The sequence below is a fragment of the Bos indicus x Bos taurus genome, chromosome 6 (genome assembly GCF_003369695.1).
Source record: "Bos indicus x Bos taurus breed Angus x Brahman F1 hybrid chromosome 6, Bos_hybrid_MaternalHap_v2.0, whole genome shotgun sequence".
Classification (NCBI taxonomy): Eukaryota; Metazoa; Chordata; class Mammalia; order Artiodactyla; family Bovidae; genus Bos; species Bos indicus x Bos taurus.
In genome coordinates this window covers 12,482,051-12,504,341 of record NC_040081.1, presented here as the reverse complement: position 1 = coordinate 12,504,341, position 22,291 = coordinate 12,482,051, and the positions used below count along the sequence as shown (strand labels likewise).

Here is a 22,291-nt window from a genome sequence, read left to right as displayed (position 1 = left end):
TAAATAAAAAATGTTTTAAGAACAGAGCGTTATGGGAAAAAAAGCTAACTTGACAAAGCTTGTTTATCTGCCTTCGATATTTCAAAACACCATCTAACCTTCCATTTTAACTTTTAGTTTCCTGGTTAGTTTTATGGTGGATGCCCGAGGTGGTGCTATGCGAGGATGCAGACACAACGGGCTCCGCATCATTATTCCGCCCCGGAAATGTACCGCCCCAACACGAGTCACCTGCCGACTGGTCAAACGCCATAGACTGGCAACAATGCCTCCAATGGTGGAAGGAGAGGGCCTGGCCAGTCGCCTGATTGAAGTTGGACCTTCTGGTGCTCAGTTCCTTGGGTAAGGGTTTCTGATAAACCTCCCAGTTAGTCACTGGTGAGCTTGTGTCCTCTACATGAAATCACTAGGATGGAGTGGAAACAGGTACGTCAAGCTTTTGAAAGAAGATTGGCCCCTGTGAAATTTTTTAAGAATTGAAACTAATGCCTCAATGTTTGACCGCACTTAAATGCCTCTTATTTTAAGGCATTAATGGGTTAAGCATTCAGGTTGACTATTACTCTTTCTCTTTGGATGTGATAGTAGCTGCCAGGCTTCCACTATGAATAATCATACTTTGGTTGATGGTAGGTATTTTTTAATCTGGATTTAAGTGGGAAAGTCGTAGAGAAAAAATACAGTTGGTCCTTGAAGGACGCAGGGGTTAGAGGTTCTGACTGCCCCCCACACAGTCAAAACTTGGCAAACACCTGAGGATTGGCTCTGCCTGTAAGAGGCTCCTCCACATCCCAGGTGCTGCGTCTGTGGATCCAACAACCGCTGATGGACCACGTGGTTCTGAACTATTTGCCATTGAAAAAAATCAAATGGACCTGCCTAGTTGTTCAAGGGTCAACTGCACTAGTCTGTTCTGAACATAAACTTGACGTCTTGTATAGTTACAACAAACAGAATCATCATCTTCGCTTTGGAGAGCAGTGTTCTTTATAGAACATACAAAAATTTAATCTATGTGATTTGTCTTTTCTGTTATCAAAATTGCTACCATGACTTAAAAATCATCCTGGCAGTTTTTTATTTGGCATAGATTTCATTAAGAGGACAAAAATCCAGAATGACTTTTACCATGCTCATTTTAGCAATTTTGAGCAGAAATAAGCTTTTCTTCTATTTGTACTGCTGCTGTTATATTACCTGGTATCTCAATATGCCAAGAAATGGGTAGTACCTGCTGAAAACTGACAAAACCAAGTTTTGGAGGGGGACAAGTTTCAAAATATTTTGAAACAAATCGGTTGTATTTAAGTCTTATTATATAAAGTCTTTGTGCTAAAAAAACTGGGAGAAAATCCTATTAATTAGGAACTCTTTTGCTTTGCCAGTGTCATACTGGGGAGAGGATTTCTTACTTTAGAACTCAGGAAACGTTCTAAAGCCTCGTAATTTGGAGCAAACTATTAACAGGTTGTTCCAAATTATGTTCACACCTGAAAAGGTGTGTGTATGTATTTCCCAGTTATGGAAACTACCTCCCATGTCCTCCTATCAGACAGACCAGAGATTTAGAAGGAGCCTGTGAAGTTCTGGGTTGCATCAGAAAACTCCATTATGGTTGGAATAATTCCCCAGTGATTCCTTTCATATTCTGTGCCAGCTCCTTTCCCCTTCCTCATGCACAGATAGTTGTAGGCTTTTTAATAATTGTCAGATCTGTTGAGAAATACCCATGAAAACTTCTGGCCTCATTACAGAGTCAGAGTTTTTATTGTATTCCCAACAGCTTTGTCTTTCCTGTGGAGCATATTTTATTTTATATTTTTGGCTCATGCCCTGGCGGTGAACCTAAGCAGGAATAGATCCGACCCCAAGCGCCCTCCTTCCACGCGCCTCCATTGTACACTCTGGGTCTCTTGTTCTTGCTCTTTGTGACCAATGGAGGGGGCAGAACCAAACGCAGTGTGAAACCAAACTTCACTCTGTTCATCAGCTGGTGACGCTGGGGTTCTGTGGAACACAACACCTGAAGCTTACCTATGTTCTTTCTTTCACTGCTGCTTTGGATGTACTCAGTAAACTTCACCTGCCAACGGCTCCTCCCCCACTTAATGAGGGAGAAAGTTTGGTCAGCCGCATCCTTCAGCTGGGGCCTCCTGGAACCAAATTCCTTGGGTAGGAGTGACTTAAAACAAATTGATGGCTGCGGGCCCCCATTCTTCTCCTTCTTCTGCAATATGATTTCTCTTTTTGTCATTGTGCCCATGACATGTCCCTCTCTATGATTTAAATTCTGTACAACCTATCTTTAGTGGACCATTTCTGACCCTTGTGGTATGTGACTTTTATTTTTGAGTGATGTTTTTATATCTTTTCCCTTAAGTGCTGTGACCTTCATTTTCGTTTAAAGCATGAGATCTGCCTAGTTGTACTATGTGCTAGTTAACGATGTCGTTATGATAAATTCGGAGTCTGTATCAAAGCAACCTGGACTGAAAAAAAAAAAATCAAAAGCCTCTCTGGATTTTGAGAGTGAATGTGACCGAAACACAGTAGGGTAGTGCATGTTCTGGATCCTGAAATGTAATAGGCATTGGACACACCTGGCCGCCTGCTGAGGCGCTCCCATAGGGCCACGCTGTGTGCACATGCCTATGTCTCCTTGAATGGAGGAAATAGACGGAAAGAGTCCTGAGTGCATGCCTCTCGAGTTCCGAAGCAGTTGACTCTTCTGACATCTCCTCATTTATGGCACATGAAATTACACAGCGTATGAGCCATTTTCCCTCTTAAACCATTTTGTCATTCTGCACCTTGTAGAAAACGTTTTAAGAGATTGGCATACCTCATAGATGTGCATGTACATTTCTTTTGGTTAAATGTGTTATCCTTACGTTGATCAAAGGAGAAGTTCCAGAATGCCACATGCACTCACAGGGAGACATCATTGGCTTAAGGTAGCAGCATGGCCCCGAGGATTGGCGCCCCCAAGGTGGAGTGCTAGCTACTGTGGGACCGTCTGCTAGCTGCAGGGCTCCGGAGGATGGCCCCGCTCTGTCCCTGTCCCCAGAAAGAGAAGAATTCCAGGTCACTTTGCAACAGACAGAGTTGAGGTGCTTGTCTTGCTGGTGGTTAGCTCCTGTCCACACTGAATGTTCTGCCTTGCTGTGTCAGGCCTGTGATCGTGGAGATCCCTCATTTCGCTGCCCTGCGAGGAAAAGAGAGGGAACTGGTGGTCCTGCGCAGTGAGAACGGGGACAGCTGGAAAGAGCATTACTGTGAATACACGGAGGAGGAGCTGAATGAAATCCTGAACGGCATGGATGAAGGTACTCCATATTGAAGGTTTTAAAAGAACTCTGAAGTGGAGGCATGATAGTGATGCATTTGTTTATATCCTAGGGGGTATGTGTGTGTGTTACCTAATCCAATTTTCTCTCCTGGCGCTTGCACAGTAAAGCCTGCCTACAGGCTACACAGTAAGCCTGCCTACACCACAACATGAGGTTGTGGTGAAGGAAATAATACCATGTTATTGCAGGTGCAAAGCAAGAAGTCTGGGTTTTTGAGCATTAGCTGCCCAGACCCCTTGTTTAGCACCAGTGACTCAGTGGTAAAGAATCCATCTGCCAATGCAGGAGACGTGGGTTTGATCCCTGGGTTGGGAAGGTCCCCTGGGGAGGGAAATGACCCACTCCAGTATTCTTGCCTGGGAAATTCCATGGACAGAGGAGCCAGGCAGGCTACAGTCCATGGGGTTACAAAAGAGTTGGACATGATTTAGTGACTAAACAATGACAACAGAGTGTTCTGGTATATTACCATGGTGATGCATTGGAGTGCACAGTATATTTGCCTAGTCTTATTTTTGTTGCATTCAGGAAAATGAAATTCTTTAATAGTAAATATCTTAGATTAATAAAGAAATACGGCCCATCTCTATCTTTCATGCAAACTTTTCTAAAATATGAAATAGAATAGATGCTGTTTCCAGAGAAGGCAATGGCACCCCACTCCAGTACTCTTGCCTGGAAAATCCCATGGATGGAGGAGCCTGGTGGGCTGAAGTTCATGGAGTCACTAAGAGTCAGACACAACTGAGTGACTTCACTTTCACTTTTCACTTTCATGCATAGGAGAAGGAAATGGCAACCCACTCCAGTGTTCTTGCCTGGAGAATCCCAGGGACGGGAGAACCTGGTGGGCTGCTGTCTATGGGGTCGCAGAGTTGGACACGACTGAAGCGACTTAGCAGCAGCAGATACTGTTTCATAACAAAATGAATAGATACTGGATAATATATCCATGATTTTCAAAAATGCCTAATCTGAACATTTAGATATTTAAGACACTGATAAAAAGTGCTAAACTTTTCTCCAGGAAAACTTACATATACCCATAACTACTACGTTATAGGACAATATAATTTTTTCTTTCATCAACTTATTTTTCAGTTGGAGGAAAGTAGCTTTACAGTGTTGCATTGTTTTCTGCCATGCAACAATGCAGATCAGCCATAATTATGCACATGCTATGTGTGCTAAGTTGCTTTAGTTAACTCTTTGCAACTCTGTGGACTGTAACCCACCGAACTCATTCTCTCCATGGGATTCTCCAGGCAAGAATACTGGAGTGGGTTGCCATTTCATTCTCCAGGAAATCTTCCTGACCCAGGAATTGAACCCACACCTCTTACATCTCCTGCATTGGCAGGCAGGTTCTTTGCCACTAGTGCCGCCTGAGAAGTCCTTTACCTCTCTCTCATGCCTCCCTCCCCTGTCCCATCCCATCCCCCTAGAGCATCACAGAGCACCAGGCTGGGCTCTCTGTGCTATATAGCAACTTCTCACTAGAATAATACTTTCAACTTTCTATTAAGGAGTTAGGAAAATTAAATTCACTCACAGTTTACACTTAAACAGAGAGGTAGCTACGGTTGAATTTCATATGCACACTTACACATATAGTTAAGGAACGTATTTTTCCTTAGGGCTTTAATCTCTGTAAATCTCAAATCCCAGTTTAGGCCATTTAACCTCAGGTTGAAATACCTTAGTTTGACGAGAGGGAGGTGCTCTTTCTTAGGCCTCCTGAGGCCGTGCAGAGATGAGGTGTCAGTCCTGATAGATAACCAGAGATATGTTCCACTTTACGTGACTACACAAACAGGCACTTTTTTTTTTTCCCCAAGTGCCAAGAACATACCAAAATTTGCACCGACCTGGGCACACAATTGTGCGGCTGTTTGCCAGATTTTATCAGTCTTCCAGGACCACTAACTGTGGCTTCATGTGTGGCTCATGGATGGTAAGGTGTAGCCTGACAGCAGCTGCTTTAATGTTTCTTCCTGTTCTGCTGAGGGTTAGTAAGAAGACAGGCCACAGAAGAGGAAATTATGCCTTCTGGACGTGTGGGTCAGTATTTTCCAATTAAGATGAAAAGATCCGGGTTCTTACCGATAAAGCTTGTTCTGTGCTGTATTTAGCTGCTTCTGCTTCTGGGAACCATTTCTTTTGCATCGAGTTTAGGATATTTCTCTCTGATATATTTACCTGTCATTAACACTGCCATGTTGTCCTTAGATAGGGACCCACTCTTATAACTTTCTACATAAGTAAAAAGCTCATTTTGAAATAGAATCGAATTTGTATATTTTTATGTTTGTTATGTTTGTTCTGTGAAAACCTCTTCTTTCATAAGTATATGCTAGTAATTGCCAATGTATCAGTCTTCAGTCATGAAGGATCAGATCCTGGGACTTCAGACTTTTGCTATCTAGTTATATTCAAGAGTCAGGAAAAACACAGTTGCTGTTCATGCGACTGTAAGAATTGTAAAATGCTTTCTAAAAATGAATCGCTTTCCATAATCTCTTAAAATTCAGTGATCTACTTAGTTCAAATTTTCAAATTTTAAACCAGTTGGATTTACTGTGTTGCCCTGCATATCTACACTAATGCAATTTATCAAGAGTCCATTATCCCATTCTCCTGATGTTAGATGATCTGCTTGGTAAGTTCATGATTTCAGGGGAATATCAAAACCCTAAATTTGCAATCACTGATCTTTTTAAAATATCCACAGTGATTATCTCCGAGACAACCATGCCACTGGAATGAACACACTAATACACGTCTTACCCTTCGAAGACAGATTTTATTCCCGCACTACTCCCCTGAGAACCAAAAGGACCATATTACTTCTTAAAACCACAAATAACTGGTTTTGAACTAACTTTGAAATTTGCAAAGAAACGAGCCCATAGTCAATTTCCTCTTTGTCACGTTGAGCCAAAAACAGGACAGGTTCATTTCATTGCCCTCAAACCCCCTTATTTACAAAGACAGCCTTGCAATACCACGTCTAGAACTGGATGCTTTTGTTTCACAGTGCCCTGGAAAGTCCTAGTTTTCACAAAGAGAGAAAATGTGCCAGCCAAATGCTGACAGGTCTTGAGAGATTCTGATATTGCTAGGATAGCCTTGCTTTTTAAATTTTCCTATTATTTAAAAAGGAAGGTTTTTGCTGCCACATCTGTTCAGGGTTAACCTATGCCAGTGAGTTTGCTAGAATGCTTTCAAAAGAGAATCCTTGCTCTATGAAGATGGGTCATTTCTTGTCTCAGTGCTGGATAGCCCGGAAGACCTCGAAAAGAAGCGGATCTGCCGCATCATCACCCGTGACTTCCCACAGTACTTTGCGGTGGTGTCGCGCATCAAGCAGGACAGCAACCTGATTGGCCCGGAGGGAGGCGTGCTGAGCAGCACCGTGGTGCCGCAGGTGCAGGCCGTGTTCCCCGAGGGGGCGCTAACCAAGAGGATCCGTGTTGGCCTACAGGTACGCCCACGTCAAGATGCAGGTTAACCTGACGGATTTTATTCCCGGGATTCAAAATCAGCTTTTCAAAAGAGAATGAAATGGCTAAAGAATCAAATTGTTCCTGGGTGAGCAAAAGCTGCCCTTAGAAATCATCAGTGTCATGAAGTTTTATATGAGTGTTTGGTAACAGTAGGAAATTGCAGTTGCCATATTTGAAGATACAAAACTGATTTATGAAATAAAAATGTATTAAGAAATTTGACATGGAATATAATGATGTATTGTTTATTTTTATATTTTTGCTATTTTTTTAAAGGCTCAACCTATGCACAGTGAGTTGGTTAAGAAGATTCTGGGCAACAAAGCTACCTTCAGCCCTATAGTTACTTTGGAACCTAGAAGAAGAAAATTTCACAAGCCAATTACCATGACCATTCCTGTCCCCAAAGCTTCAAGTGATGTCATGTTGAATGGTTTTGGAGGAGATGCACCAACCTTAAGATTACTATGTAGCATCACAGGTGAGTCACATAGGACTATTGTGTTAATAATAGAAAGTTCTGGAAGAAGAAACTTAGATTGTAAATACTAAATTACCTTTGTCCTAAGATGCCTGCATCTTATTAATATGCATTAATTCAGGAAAAGCACACTGACTAGGGAAGTGAAAGGGGATAGGAAGTGAGCTAATATTTTCTAAATAAAGCCTGATGCCAGACTTTTAGGCACTTCATACACATGGTCATTTTTATCTCCAAAGTAGCCCTCTGAGGAAACTTTAACTCCCTTTTACTAGAAAGGAAACCAAGACTGAGAGAAGTTTTTTTTTATAATTTGCCTGAGATTAATTATACTGTAAATATCTGACAGAGTTGGGATTCAAACCCAAGTCCATGTACCTCTAAACCCGAGCTTTAGGCCTTCATTGAAGATATCACCTTATACCTGTGGCAAACTAAATGATATCTTGAATAATTATATCAACCATTTCAAACTTTTCTGTCCAGGAATTGGTTATGACTTTATCACTAATCTGTTGACTAACTTTGGAAAAAAGGAGGATATTTAGTCTTCTCAATTGGAAGTTGTAATAGCTTTCAGTTAACCATCAAACTCCAGGAAGATATTCCCAGGACACTGGTTGTCTCTGACCAATAATACTACCACAGATGGTGAGAGATTAAAAAAATATCCACACAAGTAACTGAAACTACATAATTGAGAATTTCCCTATTTAACAAAAACTGAATGGTACTAGCATTCAGTAAATATTCATACTGTTTTTAGTAGAAATAATAACCATATCTGCTTCAGTATTATTATTTTTTTTCATTTTTCCTCATTAGCAGGAATGTTCACCCTTCTTTTATCCTCTCTCTCATTCTTCCTTCTTATCAGTGTTTTTTTCTGTACTCTTGATAGCAAACCATAGAGACTTTACCCCATAAGTTTAATAATATGACATAATTTTAAAATACATGGGGGTTTCCCTGGTGGTCTAGTGGTTAAGGCTGTGCTTCCAATGTAGAGGGTTCAGGTTTGATCCATGGTTGGGGGAACCAAGGTCCTATATGCCACATGGCATGACCACAAAACAAAACAAAACAAAAAAGACACTCAAAACCAAAACAAAGCAAAAATAATAAAAGAAAATACATACCCTAAAATGAGAGTAGTGAGAGATGTCATGCTTCACTTGGGGCCTCTCCCAGTTATTTGTTTCTGCTTATTACATAGCATTCCCATGCTTTTTGATTCATGTGTATGATTAATCATCCTATAATATGCTATGTAGCAGCCTGGACGCAAAACAAGTCAGATTGAAAAATGTCCGTGGCACATCCTGCCCTTCTAGATGATCAAATGAAGATACCACCTGGGCCTTGACCCCATCTAATCTAGTTATTCTGGGCCTCTATCTTGGGATGGATTTGTTCTAAACAATTTCTTTCTTTTTTCTTTTTTTTTAGGGAAAGCTTTATCGTTTTTATTTTTATTTTTTTAAATTTACTTGTTAATTTTTACAAATACAGTAATAGATTTTTGGATTTTTGTGTTTCGCTCTATTATATAAATCTGTTTAGAATGTGTATTTTATGGGCCTCCTAGAATAAGGAACTTTGATAACTCATTCCCTTCTTTAACAATCCTTAGAGTCAAAATTTGTTTTCATCTCAAACATATATTTCTCCTGCAATGCCTGAAGACAGTTTTGTCTTTATTTACGCCAACTTAATGTCTCAGTAGAAATGAAAGTCAGCATCACCCTCCAGAGTGATGTGTCAGTGTTCAGAGGCATTCAGTCATTTGTTCTTTCGCTTTGCAATATTTCCTGAGCTTTTAATATTTTCCAAGGATTTTTGCCAACCTTCAATTGCAAATTGAAAGGAAATTTTGTTTCTTGAAAATAAGTGCCTAAAATATCAAGGTGAAGGAATATTTGGATTTTTGTTTTAACAAAGCATTCAGCTCCTTGGTTAGTCGAAGGATCTTTTAAAATCATCAACGGAATACAATTCAAAATTATCTTCAGAAACTAGCAATTACAATAAAAAAACTTTAGGATGGCAGGGAGAGAAAAGAGCACCTAGTAATTTGAAGCAGTTATTCAAATGGCCTCCCTTTAGTTCTGTGATATGTGGTATTAATGTCTGTTTTCCGTGTATCATTTTTTTAGCACGTAGTTTTCAGTCACTTTGTTTCCAGGGTGTCATCCTGAAGAGTGAATGAACGTAGCCAGAAGCCAGAACCACAAAGCCTTTATTTTATGACACCGAGTTTGGAGTTCTGCCTAATTTTTTTTTTCAACAATCATGTTATTTCAGGTGGAACCACCCCTGCTCAGTGGGAAGATATTACAGGAACTACGCCATTAACATTTGTCAATGAATGTGTTTCCTTTACAACCAATGTGTCTGCCAGGTATGGTTATACTGCACAGAAAAACCACTGAAATTGCGTGCCCAAATGTCTCGTTTTACTTTGTTTCATGCATTCTTTAAAAGTCATTTTAATTTTGGTTTGGTTTTAAAAATGGTCTGCATTTACTTTCATGTCTTAAACCAGACTCGCCAGTAAATGTAATAGTGATAATGCATTAATGAAGTATGAAGTACAGCCATTCAGATTAAAATCTAAAGAAAGTAAATTATTGCCAGCTATTACTGTATGACCCAGACTCTGGCTTTAGCAGCCACAGCTGATTTTTCCAGTCCTGAAGGACTTAGGAATGATGGATTTCCTGCTGACAACAAAATAGCCTGAATTGTTTTTTTTTTTTTTCAAACAGAATGATAACCAAACCACAGAGCATATCATGGTTTGCTTACACAGTTTAGAGTTTTCAGTGACTTTTATGCACCATAGCATGTTTACACATTATCCTTTTTGTGTCCCATATCTTTAAAAAGCTTACACTGTCTAGCTTTATTGCATGTGTGTAAACCAACTCAACTCACTAGTTCTCATTTGCTTGATCTTTAATGGATTTCCAAGTGTTTTCCTATTTGTTTAATTTGGTTACTGTAAACTCTTGTGACTTAAGAAGGGTGAGAGGCAATATGTCCATTTTAAAGATGAGAAAGCTGACCATTGAGAGTAGTTAAAGCTTACATTCTTATTCGGGGGTAAAACGATAGATGCATGAATAACAATGCACAGCCATAGCTGGGTTTGTAGTCGGAGCCACCCAAAGGGCTCAGCTGTGAGTCTCTGGTTCTGTGTGTCTGTCTGTGTGCCCTGCCATTCACTCATCTCCACTCTTATGCCAGAAAATGACAAGTTCTGGATGGAAAGGTACAAAAGAGTTACTGAAAGAATTCAAAAAAGGGTGTTCACATTAGAGTGGTCAGAGAGAAGGTAGTCCATGAGATAGAAACCTAACTAACAGGCAGATAAAAGTGGAAAAGAAGGTAACATGAGCCAAGATGCAGAAGGGCATTGCAGGCTGGTGACAATGGAGTCTATAATTCAGAAATAACGCCGGAATGTTGGTTAACATTATTTACAGCAGGCCTTATAGGAGAGACAAAGAAATTAGGAGTTATTATATTATTATAGGAATAATGTAATTCTTTCAGACAGTCGAAGAAGCAGTGAATCAAAGATAGTTGAATCAGTATAAAGAGGAAGGAGGTAATACTGAGGGCCTGCCAAGAACCAGGAACTAGGCTGCCTTCAAAGCATTACAGTAAATGAAATAGGCCAGACCCAAAAGAACAAATATTGCATGTCTCCACATAAATGAGGTACCTAGGATAGGCAAGTTCATAGAGACAGAGTTTAATAGAGTTTACCAGGGACTGAGGTGAATGGGAAAGTTCAAAGTTACTGTCTAATGGGTATAGTGTCTCTGTTTGGGATGACGAAAAATTTCTGGAAATGGAGAGTGGCTGTGGTTGTATGGTATTTTAAATGTACTACTGCCAGTGAATTGCGCACTCAAGAATTGTTAAAATGACAAATTTTATATTATCATTAGTGCACACAGACCACTTCTTGGATTTGAGGCTGCCAATTAAATTATATTTTATCACAATTAAAAAGTAGAAGAGAGATGGATCAGGAACTTGAAGGAAAGAAAAGCTAAGAAGATAAGGAAATTTTCAAGTGTTTAAAGATTATGAGCAATGAGTCAGGAAGGAGGGATCAGTGATGGAGGAAGGTTTCAAAGTGAGAGGATCTGGAATAAATCTTTGACGTGTATAAAGAGCAAATTGAGAAAATGTGCATCTGATGGTTACTGCTTTTTCTGTGAAGTTAACCTTTCTGAAGGCCTGAAGGGTGTCATAAAGGTTTAGGAACATTACTATAGTGTATAAAATGATATCTGAGGAAAAAAAATTACCAAAACATGTCACAGATTTGACTGAGGCTAGAAATCATAAATTATTCACAAGGCCAATAATTTCTTCTATGGATTATATTAAGCAGTATTTAGGAGTTCTGAAGCAAAAGCAGATTTTTTTTAAAAAGTAGTTTGGTTGATCCAACCTTGGTGACTGTGAGTCCTTTGGAAAAGAATGATGAGATGAAGAAACGTTAGGTAGATTTTGTTGAAAAAAGTTTTAGGAAATGAAATGAGGAACAGCAGGGGCGATCAAAGAAAATAGAAACTCATCCAGCAAGATATTGGTATAATACCAGGGTGCACCACAAAAGGATTCTAGACGCTGAAGATGTATTTCAGAAGCCTGAATACTCAGAAGACTTTCCAAGGAAAAAAGTTACAGTGTTTAACATTTGACCTGAAACACCGGGCACATCCTTGTCTTGCCCTCCTTCTCATCGATCCTCCTCCATTTCCCCTCCCCCGTCTTTTCTTTCCCTTTGCTTTTGCTTTCTCTCATTATCTCCCTCTCCTGCTTCTCACTTTTTCCAAGAGGCATGCAATGATTACTCTGATGATACTGAAGGAACTGATTTGTTTTTCATGTAACTGACTATCCTTTTTCACAGTTGTGGAGTCCATGGATACAGAGGGCCGACTGTATTCTGCCTTTTTGTAAAATGAACCTGAGCATCTGTGGATCGCGATATCTGTGGAGTTCTAAGAACCAATCCGCCGTAGATACTGAGGGATGACTGTAATTAAATTTCAGATAACTGACTTTGTTTTATTTTATAGGTTCTGGCTGATCGATTGTCGACAAATTCAGGAATCTGTTACCTTTGCATCACAAGTGTATAGAGAAATTATCTGTGTACCATATATGGCCAAATTTGTAGTGTTTGCCAAATCACATGACCCCATTGAAGCCAGGTTGAGGTGTTTCTGCATGACTGATGATAAAGTGGATAAAACCCTGGAACAACAAGAAAACTTTGCTGAGGTGGCCAGAAGCAGGGATGTGGAGGTACTGTGTTTTAAAAACCAATTTATGTTAGTATGTTGTTTATACCTCTTTTAATATATTTAAAATAGTATTTAATAAGTGTTATTCAGTCGCTAAGTCATGTCCAACTCTTTGCGATCCCATGAACTGTAGCCTACCAGGCTCCTCTGTCCCTGGGATTTCCCAGGCAAGAATACTGGAGTGGGTTGGCATTTCCTCTTCTAAGGGATCTTCCCAACCCAGGGACTGAACCTGCATTTCCTGCATTGGCAGATGGGTTCTTAATGCTGAGCCACCAGGGAAGCCCATCTAATTAAATAATGCCATCAAAAGCAGACCAGTCAACATCTTGATCAGTTAGAAGGCCAGTGTCTAAAATGTGCCATTTTTAGCCAATTTGGACCCATTCAATAGGGATAAAAGGACTCTTTTAAAGATTATTAAGGGAAAAATTATGCATTATTAATAAATTATAAGTATATAAATGGATATAGCAATTCACATGTTATATTTCCTTTTTCTTTTTTTTTTTTAAGGGACTATTTATTGGATTTTTTTTCCCCCTATTATTCTTTAATCATAAAGAAAACAGCCTGGAGGGGTGGGATGAGTGGGATGGAGGTTCAGGAAGGAAGGGGCATGTGACTCCCGTGGCTGACTCATGCTGATGTTCGGCAGAAACCAACACAACATTGTAAAGCAATTACCCTCCAGTTAAAAATAAGCAAATTTTAAGGAAACTTAAAAACTAGTAAAGGAAACAGCCCAGGAGGTATATCCTTTGTGTAAACGTAAAAATACATTATCCAGGGCTTGCTATACTACTTTTTCTTATTTCTTAATTTTCCATCAGTGTGGATCTTTGATATTGAATTCAAGTAACCGAATTCATTGTGATGTCAAAAATATAAATTTATGATTTAAAGACATTGATTTGGGAAAATAATATGGTACAGTGTTAGAAATGAGTATAGAAAGATTAAAGGCCCCCATGCATTTGAAGATTCCTATTACTAGTGAGAGGGAGTGCTGGTCCAAGCTTGTCACAGATAAGACAAAATGTCAGTCAGGATTTTAAAGATTATTGTATGCACATTTTAAGAATTTTAATGTTCCAGTAATGTAATAATTTCAGCTATGGTATTCTTTTTGTTTTTCTCTATTTTCATCAGGTCTTAGAAGGAAAACCCATCTATGTTGATTGTTTTGGCAACCTGGTGCCATTAACCAAGAGTGGCCAACATCATATATTCAGTTTTTTTGCCTTCAAAGAAAACAGACTTCCTCTCTTTGTCAAGGTAATATATACATGGAATTTGGGAATGTGTTTTATTCAGCATCAAGTAAGGCTTTGACTTCTTTTGGTAGAAGAGAATATTTGCTTTTCAGTCATTTCTAATGATTTTTTTTAAAGTATTTCTATAAAATTTTAAACTCCTAAAAACTATTTTTTAAAATTTCAAATTCAACCTTGATTTTTAGTTATAGGCTAAGAATGAGGGACAAATGGCCAACTGATTAATTAGGAAAACTGGTCATTCTTTTCCAAATGTTAAAAGAAGCCTCTCTTTATTTTTTTTAACTATTATTTCTTTTAAATATTTGTGCTTAAATTTTTTTAATATATGAACTTCACAAATGTGGAGACCAAAAAGAGTTGTTAGTGACAAATTTTTATAGTAAAAGCTCTTAAAAGACCCAGTTAATCTATCAAGAAGTTATCCCAGATAGAGCAATAGACTGGATACACGTTTATAAATTCATTCAACAAACATTTGTTGAGACACTTTAATGTACCATGAATTTGTTGTCCCTGTTTAGGAATGTTAATCTAGGTTAGGAATTTATCATATTTAACATATGCAATTTATCATAATTTAACATATGCAAGTTGCATTTTAGATACCAGTTCTGAAGAGAACAAAAATGAGTATGAGGGAGAGATTCATGAAATAAAAGGAAATAATTCTATTTAAGTTTTAATGTCTGTTTTCTCAAGATCTCTGCTGAAGGCCTTCATTGTGCCATTTCTGGTTCAATGGTTTTCCTGATTAAAGATAGGTTCTTCTAAGGGATCCATTTACCATAAACGGCTATGTAATTATGCTAATATTTGATATTGTTAGTGGTCAAAAATTATCCTATAGACACAAAATACAAAAATAGGAAAATGACTTAAACATTTCTATAAAGTAGATGTACAAATGGCCAATAAACACATGAAATAATGTTTAACAGCAGAGAAATTCAAATTCAAACCACTACGAGATACTACTCAGTAACTCATTAGGATGGCTATTATCAAAAACAAAACAAAATAGCAAATATTGGTGAGGATATGGAGAAATGGGGACCCTGATGCCTTGCTGGAAGGAGTGTAAAATGGTGTAGCCATTCCATACTGTGGAAAAGCGTATGACAGTTCCTCAAAAAGTTAAAACATAGAAATAGTATATCAATCATCCAGCAATTCCCCAAAAATTGAAAGCAGAGACTCAACCAGTTACTTGCAATGTTCATAGCAGCATTATTCCCAATAGTCAAAAAGTGGAAATATTCCAAATATCCATCGACAGATGAATGGATATACAAAATGTGATATATGCATACATTGTAGTATTATTCAGCCTTAAAATGAGTAAAATTAGTCAGACACCAAAAGACAAATATTGTATGTTCCCTCTTGTATGAGATACCTAGAGTCATCAACTAGTCAGAAAATAGAATAGTGGTTACCAGGATATGGGGGAAGGAAGGAATGGAAAATTATTTTTTTATGGAAACAGTTTCAGTCTGTGAAGGTGAAAACATTCTGAAGATGCATGGTGGTGATGATTGTACAACAATGTGTATGTACTTAATGCTAGTAAACTATACATGTAAAAATGGTTGAAATGTTTTATGTACAATTTAACACAATTTAAAAAAAAATGAAATTCTGGTATATATTGCAATGTGACTGAATCTTGATAATATTATGCAACCTGAAATAACAGATACAAATGAACAAAGATTGTATAACTCTGTCTATATAAGGTACCTAGAACAAGCAAATTTATAGGGACAGAAAGTTAAGTAGAGGCTATTAGGTGCTGGAGGGAGAGGAGAATGGGGAGTTATTGCTTAATGGTGTAATGTTTCTGTTTGGGATGATGGGAAATTTTGCACAGTAGTGATAATCACATAACTTTGCGAATGAGCTTCATGCCACTGAGTTGTATGCATAACAATGCTAAGAATATAAGTGAAAATGGTCAGTTTTATGTTATGTATACTTTACCACAATTTTTAAAAAGTTGAATGATTTTTTTAATCATTCTAAATGATAATAGGAAAGGGCAAAAGGAACACTTCCAAAGCAAGTGAATTTTACTTTTCTCTGGTTCTTTTGAGTGTCATCTCACTAAAGTAAACAGTATGTGTCACACGTGAGTGAAGCATGTATGTCTTTCTTGTTCAAGGTACGTGATACGACTCAGGAACCTTGCGGACGACTATCATTTATGAAAGAGCCAAAATCTACAAGAGGCCTGGTGCACCAAGCTATTTGCAACTTAAACATCACCCTGCCAATTTATACGAAGGTATTATAATCTGCTGTAGTGCAATTCAGGCTGTAGAGGATTTGATTTCCAAATCCTTTAGAATAGATACAGGCAAAGACACTGAATGCAACCATGTATAATAGTCATTTTTGATACCCTGTCCAATTTGTGATGTTCCATTTAAGTAAGGAAAAAAGTAGCTCTACCTTATTTTGCATTAAATTCACTTTGATGGAAAAGTTTCTATAAATATGTATTGGCTATGGAAGAGAGAAAATTTCAATGTAAGGTGTAACCTTTTGGACTGATTTTGAACATGAAATTATTCACTTTGCCTCCCTTATGGTTTTTGTGCGCCCTCCTGGCACCATGCTAGTGGTGCTTTTGGCCCTGCCAAAACATTATGAGTCTGTTAGCTTCTGTTTACTGCCAGTTCACAGGTGGACTATGTATTATGAAATTCAAAGCAACTTCAGGGTATTTTACCTTGTTGCTAAAATAATTATATGTTCATTTTGTAGCCTGTACTATCTGGGGAGCATCAGATTCATTTTTTCCAACTATTTTAACATGATTAGTATACAAAATACTCACATGTTATAGGAATAGATTTGAAACATTGTTGAAAGGAAAATTAATACTTGACCCAAATCTACTAGAAGTTTTTCTTTCTATTCAAACCTCTCCTCTTTACAGAATTCCTTGATTACTCTGATCAAATCAAAGAAGACTAGGGAATAGATTAAATGTTGGGAAAAGCTTTTTTTGTTTTTTGAAAAATTTTGACCAGTATTCCTTTTTAATGGAAAGTTCCCATATGGCAATTTATAGAAGGTTATAGCAAGTTGTCAGATACTGGCAGGTGAGACTTGGAGGAGAGGTGAAAAGTGAAAGTGAACATTGCTCAGTCATGTCCGACTCTTTGCAACCCCATGGACTCTACAGTCCATGGAATTCTCCAGGCCAGAATACTGAAGTGGGTAGCCTTTCCCTCCTCCAGGGGATCTTCCCAACCCAGGGATCGAACCCAGGTCTCCCTCATTGCAGGCTGATTCTTTATCACAAGGGAAACCCAGGAGGAGAGGTAGAAACATATTTAAAATCCTAAATCTTAACTCCATGAAACAGAACATTTTCTATGTTTATTTTCATTCACCATTTTTCACGATTAATTATTCTTACAAATTAGAAATCGGTCACATAGAGAAAACCATGTAGTATCATATTTAACACTAAATTCTTATTTAATGGTCAAAATGAAATGAAATACCAGAATCTGCATGTGTAAATTTACATGTTAATTACAAGAATTAGAATACAGCAGTAGACATATGCATCCAAGTAACTGTTATCTAACAGCATTCCAGTGGTAAAGAATGTACTTTGGGGGTTGTAGTGCTGAGCACTTTTGAATCACTGAAGCAGAATGCCAAATAAGAACCACAGAGAAATACGTAAATGCTGGGGCAATCCATCTGAGTGATGTGTAAAGATGAATGAGCTTTGTCTCTGATTCAAATGAGCTTTCAGTATGCTATAAAAGAAAGCATTTAGTTCATTATTCCTTTTTGTATCTAAGTCAAGATATATCCGGCACAGTTATTAATTCTATGATGGTCCAGGACAGCTCTCCACTTAGTAACTAAAACAAAAAGAAAACATTGACAAACATGGTAGAGTTTAGATATATTTTAGAACAGGGTAGCTCTTTATTACAAGAGAACTCCTAAGTATTGCCTGTGTATTGAAAATATCTTCACTGCATGTTCATTTGTGGCTTTTAACATGTTTAATCAATACCTGTAATGGCTGAGATATTCAGTTCAGTCAGTTCAGTTGCTTAGTTGTGTCCGACTCAGCAACTCCATGGACTGCAGCACAGCAGGCTTCCCTGTTCTTCACCAGCTCCCGGCGTTTGCTCAAACTCATGTCCATTGAGTCGGTGATGCCATCCAACCATCTCATCCTCTGTCGTCCCCTTCTCCCGCCTTCAATCTTTCCCAGAGTGAGGGTCTTTTCCAGTGAGCCAGTTCTTTGCATCAGGTGGCCAAAGTATTGGAGTTTCAGCTTCAGCATCAGTCCTTCCAATGAATATTCAGGACTGATTTCCTTTAGGATGGACTGGTTGAATCTTCTTGCTGTCCAAGGGAGTCTCAAGAGTCTTCTCCAATACCACAGTTCAAAAGCATCAAGATATTATGCTGAGATATTATCATCACCATTTCTGTAGACATATGCCATCCAATCCATGAAATGTTACACTTTGTGGCTGCTGGTAACCTATATCTGAAATGAGTACATTTATAATATTAGTTCTTTTGTCTGATAGATTAGTATATTTATAATTTTGGTTCTTTTGTCTTTTGAATCTACAGATGTTTGCATTTAAATCAATCTTCTTTAATTTTTGTGCTTGTCTTCTGTAAACTGTTAGTAAGAAAAAATATGCAAATGCTAACTGTATGCTTGCCTGCTGATGTTTGCTGTCAGGGTATTTAGTTTTGTCTTCTCTTCTAAATGCTCTCTACTCTTCCTGCTCTCTTTCTCCATCTTGCATGGCGTCTTGGGGTGGCCAGGAATCAGAGTCAGATCAAGAACAGGAGGAAGAGGTAATTATATGGCGTTGTCGCTTGTTAATGGCTGTGTCATTGCTGTAACCACTGATAAGAGCACGTGATTAACAGAGAAGGGTTATACAGTTGTTTTTAGTAATTGAAGGGTCACAATTTTACTTAACCTCTCTGAGCCTGTTTTCTCATGTTATGGACTGATTTCATAGGACACTAAAACTTCCCTATAAATTATTACCTGTCTGTGCAATAATACAGATTTCTCTACCAATTACTGAAAATCAAACCACAATCTCAGTGGTTCTCAAAGGTTGGTCAGGAGATGCCGGGAGGATAAAACTGTTTCCTTAGTCCTGAGTCATCATTTGCCTTTTAGCCCCCATATCCTCACAAGCTACACAGAAGTATTCCAGAGGCTGCACTGCATATGATGACATTATCACCCCGACACTATGGAACGTGGGCTTGTTTACACTTGGGTTCTTGTATTTTCTCAGCTATCATTTGTAATACAGACACATATTTATATATGTTAAACATAAGCAAAAGTTCTTCACACTCCCCAGTGTTTTTTTAGGAGTATAAAGGGCGTCTTGAGAACAAAAGTTTGAGAACCACTGAAATCAAAAGGAGTATACAGTTCATCCATCTTACTATATTAATATTATAATGCAGAACGCTACTAATAATGAGCACTTCTTATAAGGTAGACACTTTATTAAGTATTCCACATACCCCATCAACAGTGATCTCACAGTCATGCTAAAAGATGTATGTTGTCATACCATAGGTGCTATATGACAGATGAAAAAAATGAGTCTTAGAGAGATTACCTTGAATAAATAGCCATTTGAATTATACCTGCTTTGATAGTCAAAGAAAGTATGTTTTTTTCCTAATAAAGATCTGAAAATGCCTAAGCATTACAGAAATGAAAGAAATTATTGAAAAAGTTCTTATACTTAATTAACATATTGCTTCATATCTCTAAGACAGACAAATGGAATTGTTATTTGTTTCACATAAATGTTTTCAAATACACCATTTTATTTTTTAATGTTGTTATGATGGATTTGAAATACAAAACCATGAAGAAAAAGATAATAAATACCCTTGTGCTCACCAGCTTAAAATGTAAGGCCTTTATCAGTTCAGAGACTACCCGTCAGTTCCCTTCTCTATTCATACCAGCCGTGGAGCAGGATGAGAGGGGTGATTATAGCCTCGTTGTGCTACCGTGTATGACCAGATGACAATAAACTTACAAGACTGAAGCCATGCCTGCCCCCAAGTGTGCAGTCACTCTTTGCCTCACGTATTCAGTTTCCCTTCTGTAGCTGACGACTTGATCCCCAGGCTGGTCAAATGATACCTACATACTTTGTTGAAAGAGCAACACAGTTATGAAACCAGCTTTGCTATTATATCCAAATGAATTTTTCTGTTAGGCTTACGATTTTCTATTGAATATTTTCAGGAACTATTCAGTGCAAGAGATCTAGTTTGTGTTATTTTGGGGATTTGGAATTCTGTCTTGTAACTAATAATGGAACAGTTTCTATAGAACATATCACTCGGGCATGTTCTTTGCTTTTTCTCAACTAAATTGACGCTGTTTTATACCTACTTCACTTTTTTTTTTTCCTGGCCCTTTTCCCTAATATCTATTTCTAATATCAAACACCTCTAGGTCATATCTTCCAAAGAAACATGTTGGAAAGGACTTTCTACCTATAGTGTCTAGAAAGCAGATTTGTTCTTTCCAAAGTTAGGATAAGAATCAAAGACACTCTTGGGGAAGAACCGTAGCAAATTACTCTGACCTTCCTATAACTTATGGTGTCTCCCATGTTTATAATTATGATAGAGTTTATTGTGTACATCGGGGATATGGGACACAACACTATTTGTAACCATTCAATTTATGTATCTTTTCTTTCAGATCGATATGACATCAGAAAAAAGTAAGATTTCAAATAAAACTGAGTTTGTGTGAAAGCTGGCTACAATAAAGAAAAGCATGAATTAAGATGCAAGCTAGTTGCCATTACTAACCATTATAATATTTATATTTTTATATTATCCTTATTAATCATTAATATATTTTTAGAGAAGCAGCTTGGCCAGTTAAATTATGAATATATCTAATTTGTGAGCAAATTATCAGTAAAATGCAATGATTATTCATCTAAGCATTCACTTTCTTTTGGATCCCTGTTAACCCTGCTTTTGCTGTTATGCTTGTTTAGAAACTCACCCTACCGTTTTTGTCCATTTGTTAGCATAACATTGTCATCTCATTTTTTTTAAGCTCTGATGTGACAGTATCACTTTTTACATCAAGCGACCCTGACATCAGTAGAGAGCTCATTACTTATGTAGGCCACATCTGCAAAAGTGATACTGTCTTAATAGTTCTCAGCTAAAGCTAACGCTCCCCTCACACCACCCCCCCACCCCTTGCACCTCTTACTGTGGTGAAGTGTAACTGACTTCTCTAGGGCTGAGGTCTGATGGACTTTTGTAAAAAGTGTTCTGAAAAAATTAAGAACCAGGAAAAGCAAAAATGAAAACCTCCTGGATGAAATTACTAATCATAACAGTATGTCGTAATGTCATAATAGGGCTAATTTTAAATAATGATGCAAAGCCTAAGCATAATATAGTACAGAAAGAACTGATTTTTATAGACATTGAGAGAGCTATCTTAGAGCTCATTTTAGGTTTGTAACATTCAGTTAAATTTTCAGTTTGTTGGCTTGTTTCTGGTTACTAGGTTCTTGTGTGGAAGAAATTGAGTTTTTCAGGATTCTTTCCTACTCTTATGTCCCAAATGCTTTAGAAAAAAATCTGATTTTTAATGTTTATTCATCTTAAGATTTATTTTGATTCACTGTATTTCAGAGTGCTATTCCCAAAAGGAGAAAACTTAGAAGTATGTTTAATATGGTCTTTAGGCCCAATGCAGTAATCTTTGGACTTTCCCCCCCCTTTCTTGAAGTCCTAGCACAATGTAATTTACTGCTAAGTTTTTGAAATACTTTTAATTAAGAGTCTCCTTACCCTCTTAAATATGAGGGTTAAGATCATGATGTAAGATACAAGCTAGTTGCCATTATTAACCACCATTACTAACCACTATAAATCTTTGTTTAGGACTAGCATATTTAAAATTCTGGATATTTTCATTGTTTTATATCTGAACAAATCTGTATTAATATAAGTTAAATATATCTTTATATATGCATTTCACAGAGTATATCTCAACAAATATTGATTCTCTCAAGAGAAGGCGCTTATGTTTATAAAAACTTTTACATTATTATTGCTTTCATTAATTCCTTTTTATAAAGAGATTTTATTATTCCACTTTTTTCTTTGGTACTAATATGTTTATTTAAATGACCCTTTATTCCTTGGATATAAGCTTATAGGAATTAAAAATTCATCCATCTGGCTCAATCATTTAAAAAAAAAAGGTTACTATATTGATATAGTGCCATTAATCCTCCTGAATGAATCAAGG

The 22,291-nt window shown here is 37.6% G+C and overlaps 1 protein-coding gene across 42 annotated transcripts in view; it reads left to right on the top strand.

The window, feature by feature from the left end:
• ANK2 (ankyrin 2) overlaps positions 1–22,291 on the top strand; it is a 365,297-nt gene that overhangs the window by 312,102 nt on the left and 30,904 nt on the right. For 23 of the 42 annotated variants that reach the window (XM_027543772.1, XM_027543778.1, XM_027543779.1 and 20 more), the window contains 11 exons: positions 118–342; positions 2,074–2,172; positions 3,172–3,326; positions 6,623–6,834; positions 7,133–7,337; positions 9,642–9,738; positions 12,443–12,671; positions 13,823–13,948; positions 16,112–16,234; positions 18,772–18,804; positions 20,708–20,729. In XM_027543772.1, coding sequence (XP_027399573.1) covers positions 118–342; positions 2,074–2,172; positions 3,172–3,326; positions 6,623–6,834; positions 7,133–7,337; positions 9,642–9,738; positions 12,443–12,671; positions 13,823–13,948; positions 16,112–16,234; positions 18,772–18,804; positions 20,708–20,729 — 1,526 coding nt within the window. The remainder of the gene's footprint in view (positions 1–117; positions 343–2,073; positions 2,173–3,171; positions 3,327–6,622; positions 6,835–7,132; positions 7,338–9,641; positions 9,739–12,442; positions 12,672–13,822; positions 13,949–16,111; positions 16,235–18,771; positions 18,805–20,707; positions 20,730–22,291) is intronic. The other 19 variants (XM_027543789.1, XM_027543802.1, XM_027543797.1 and 16 more) reach the window with 2 other exon arrangements.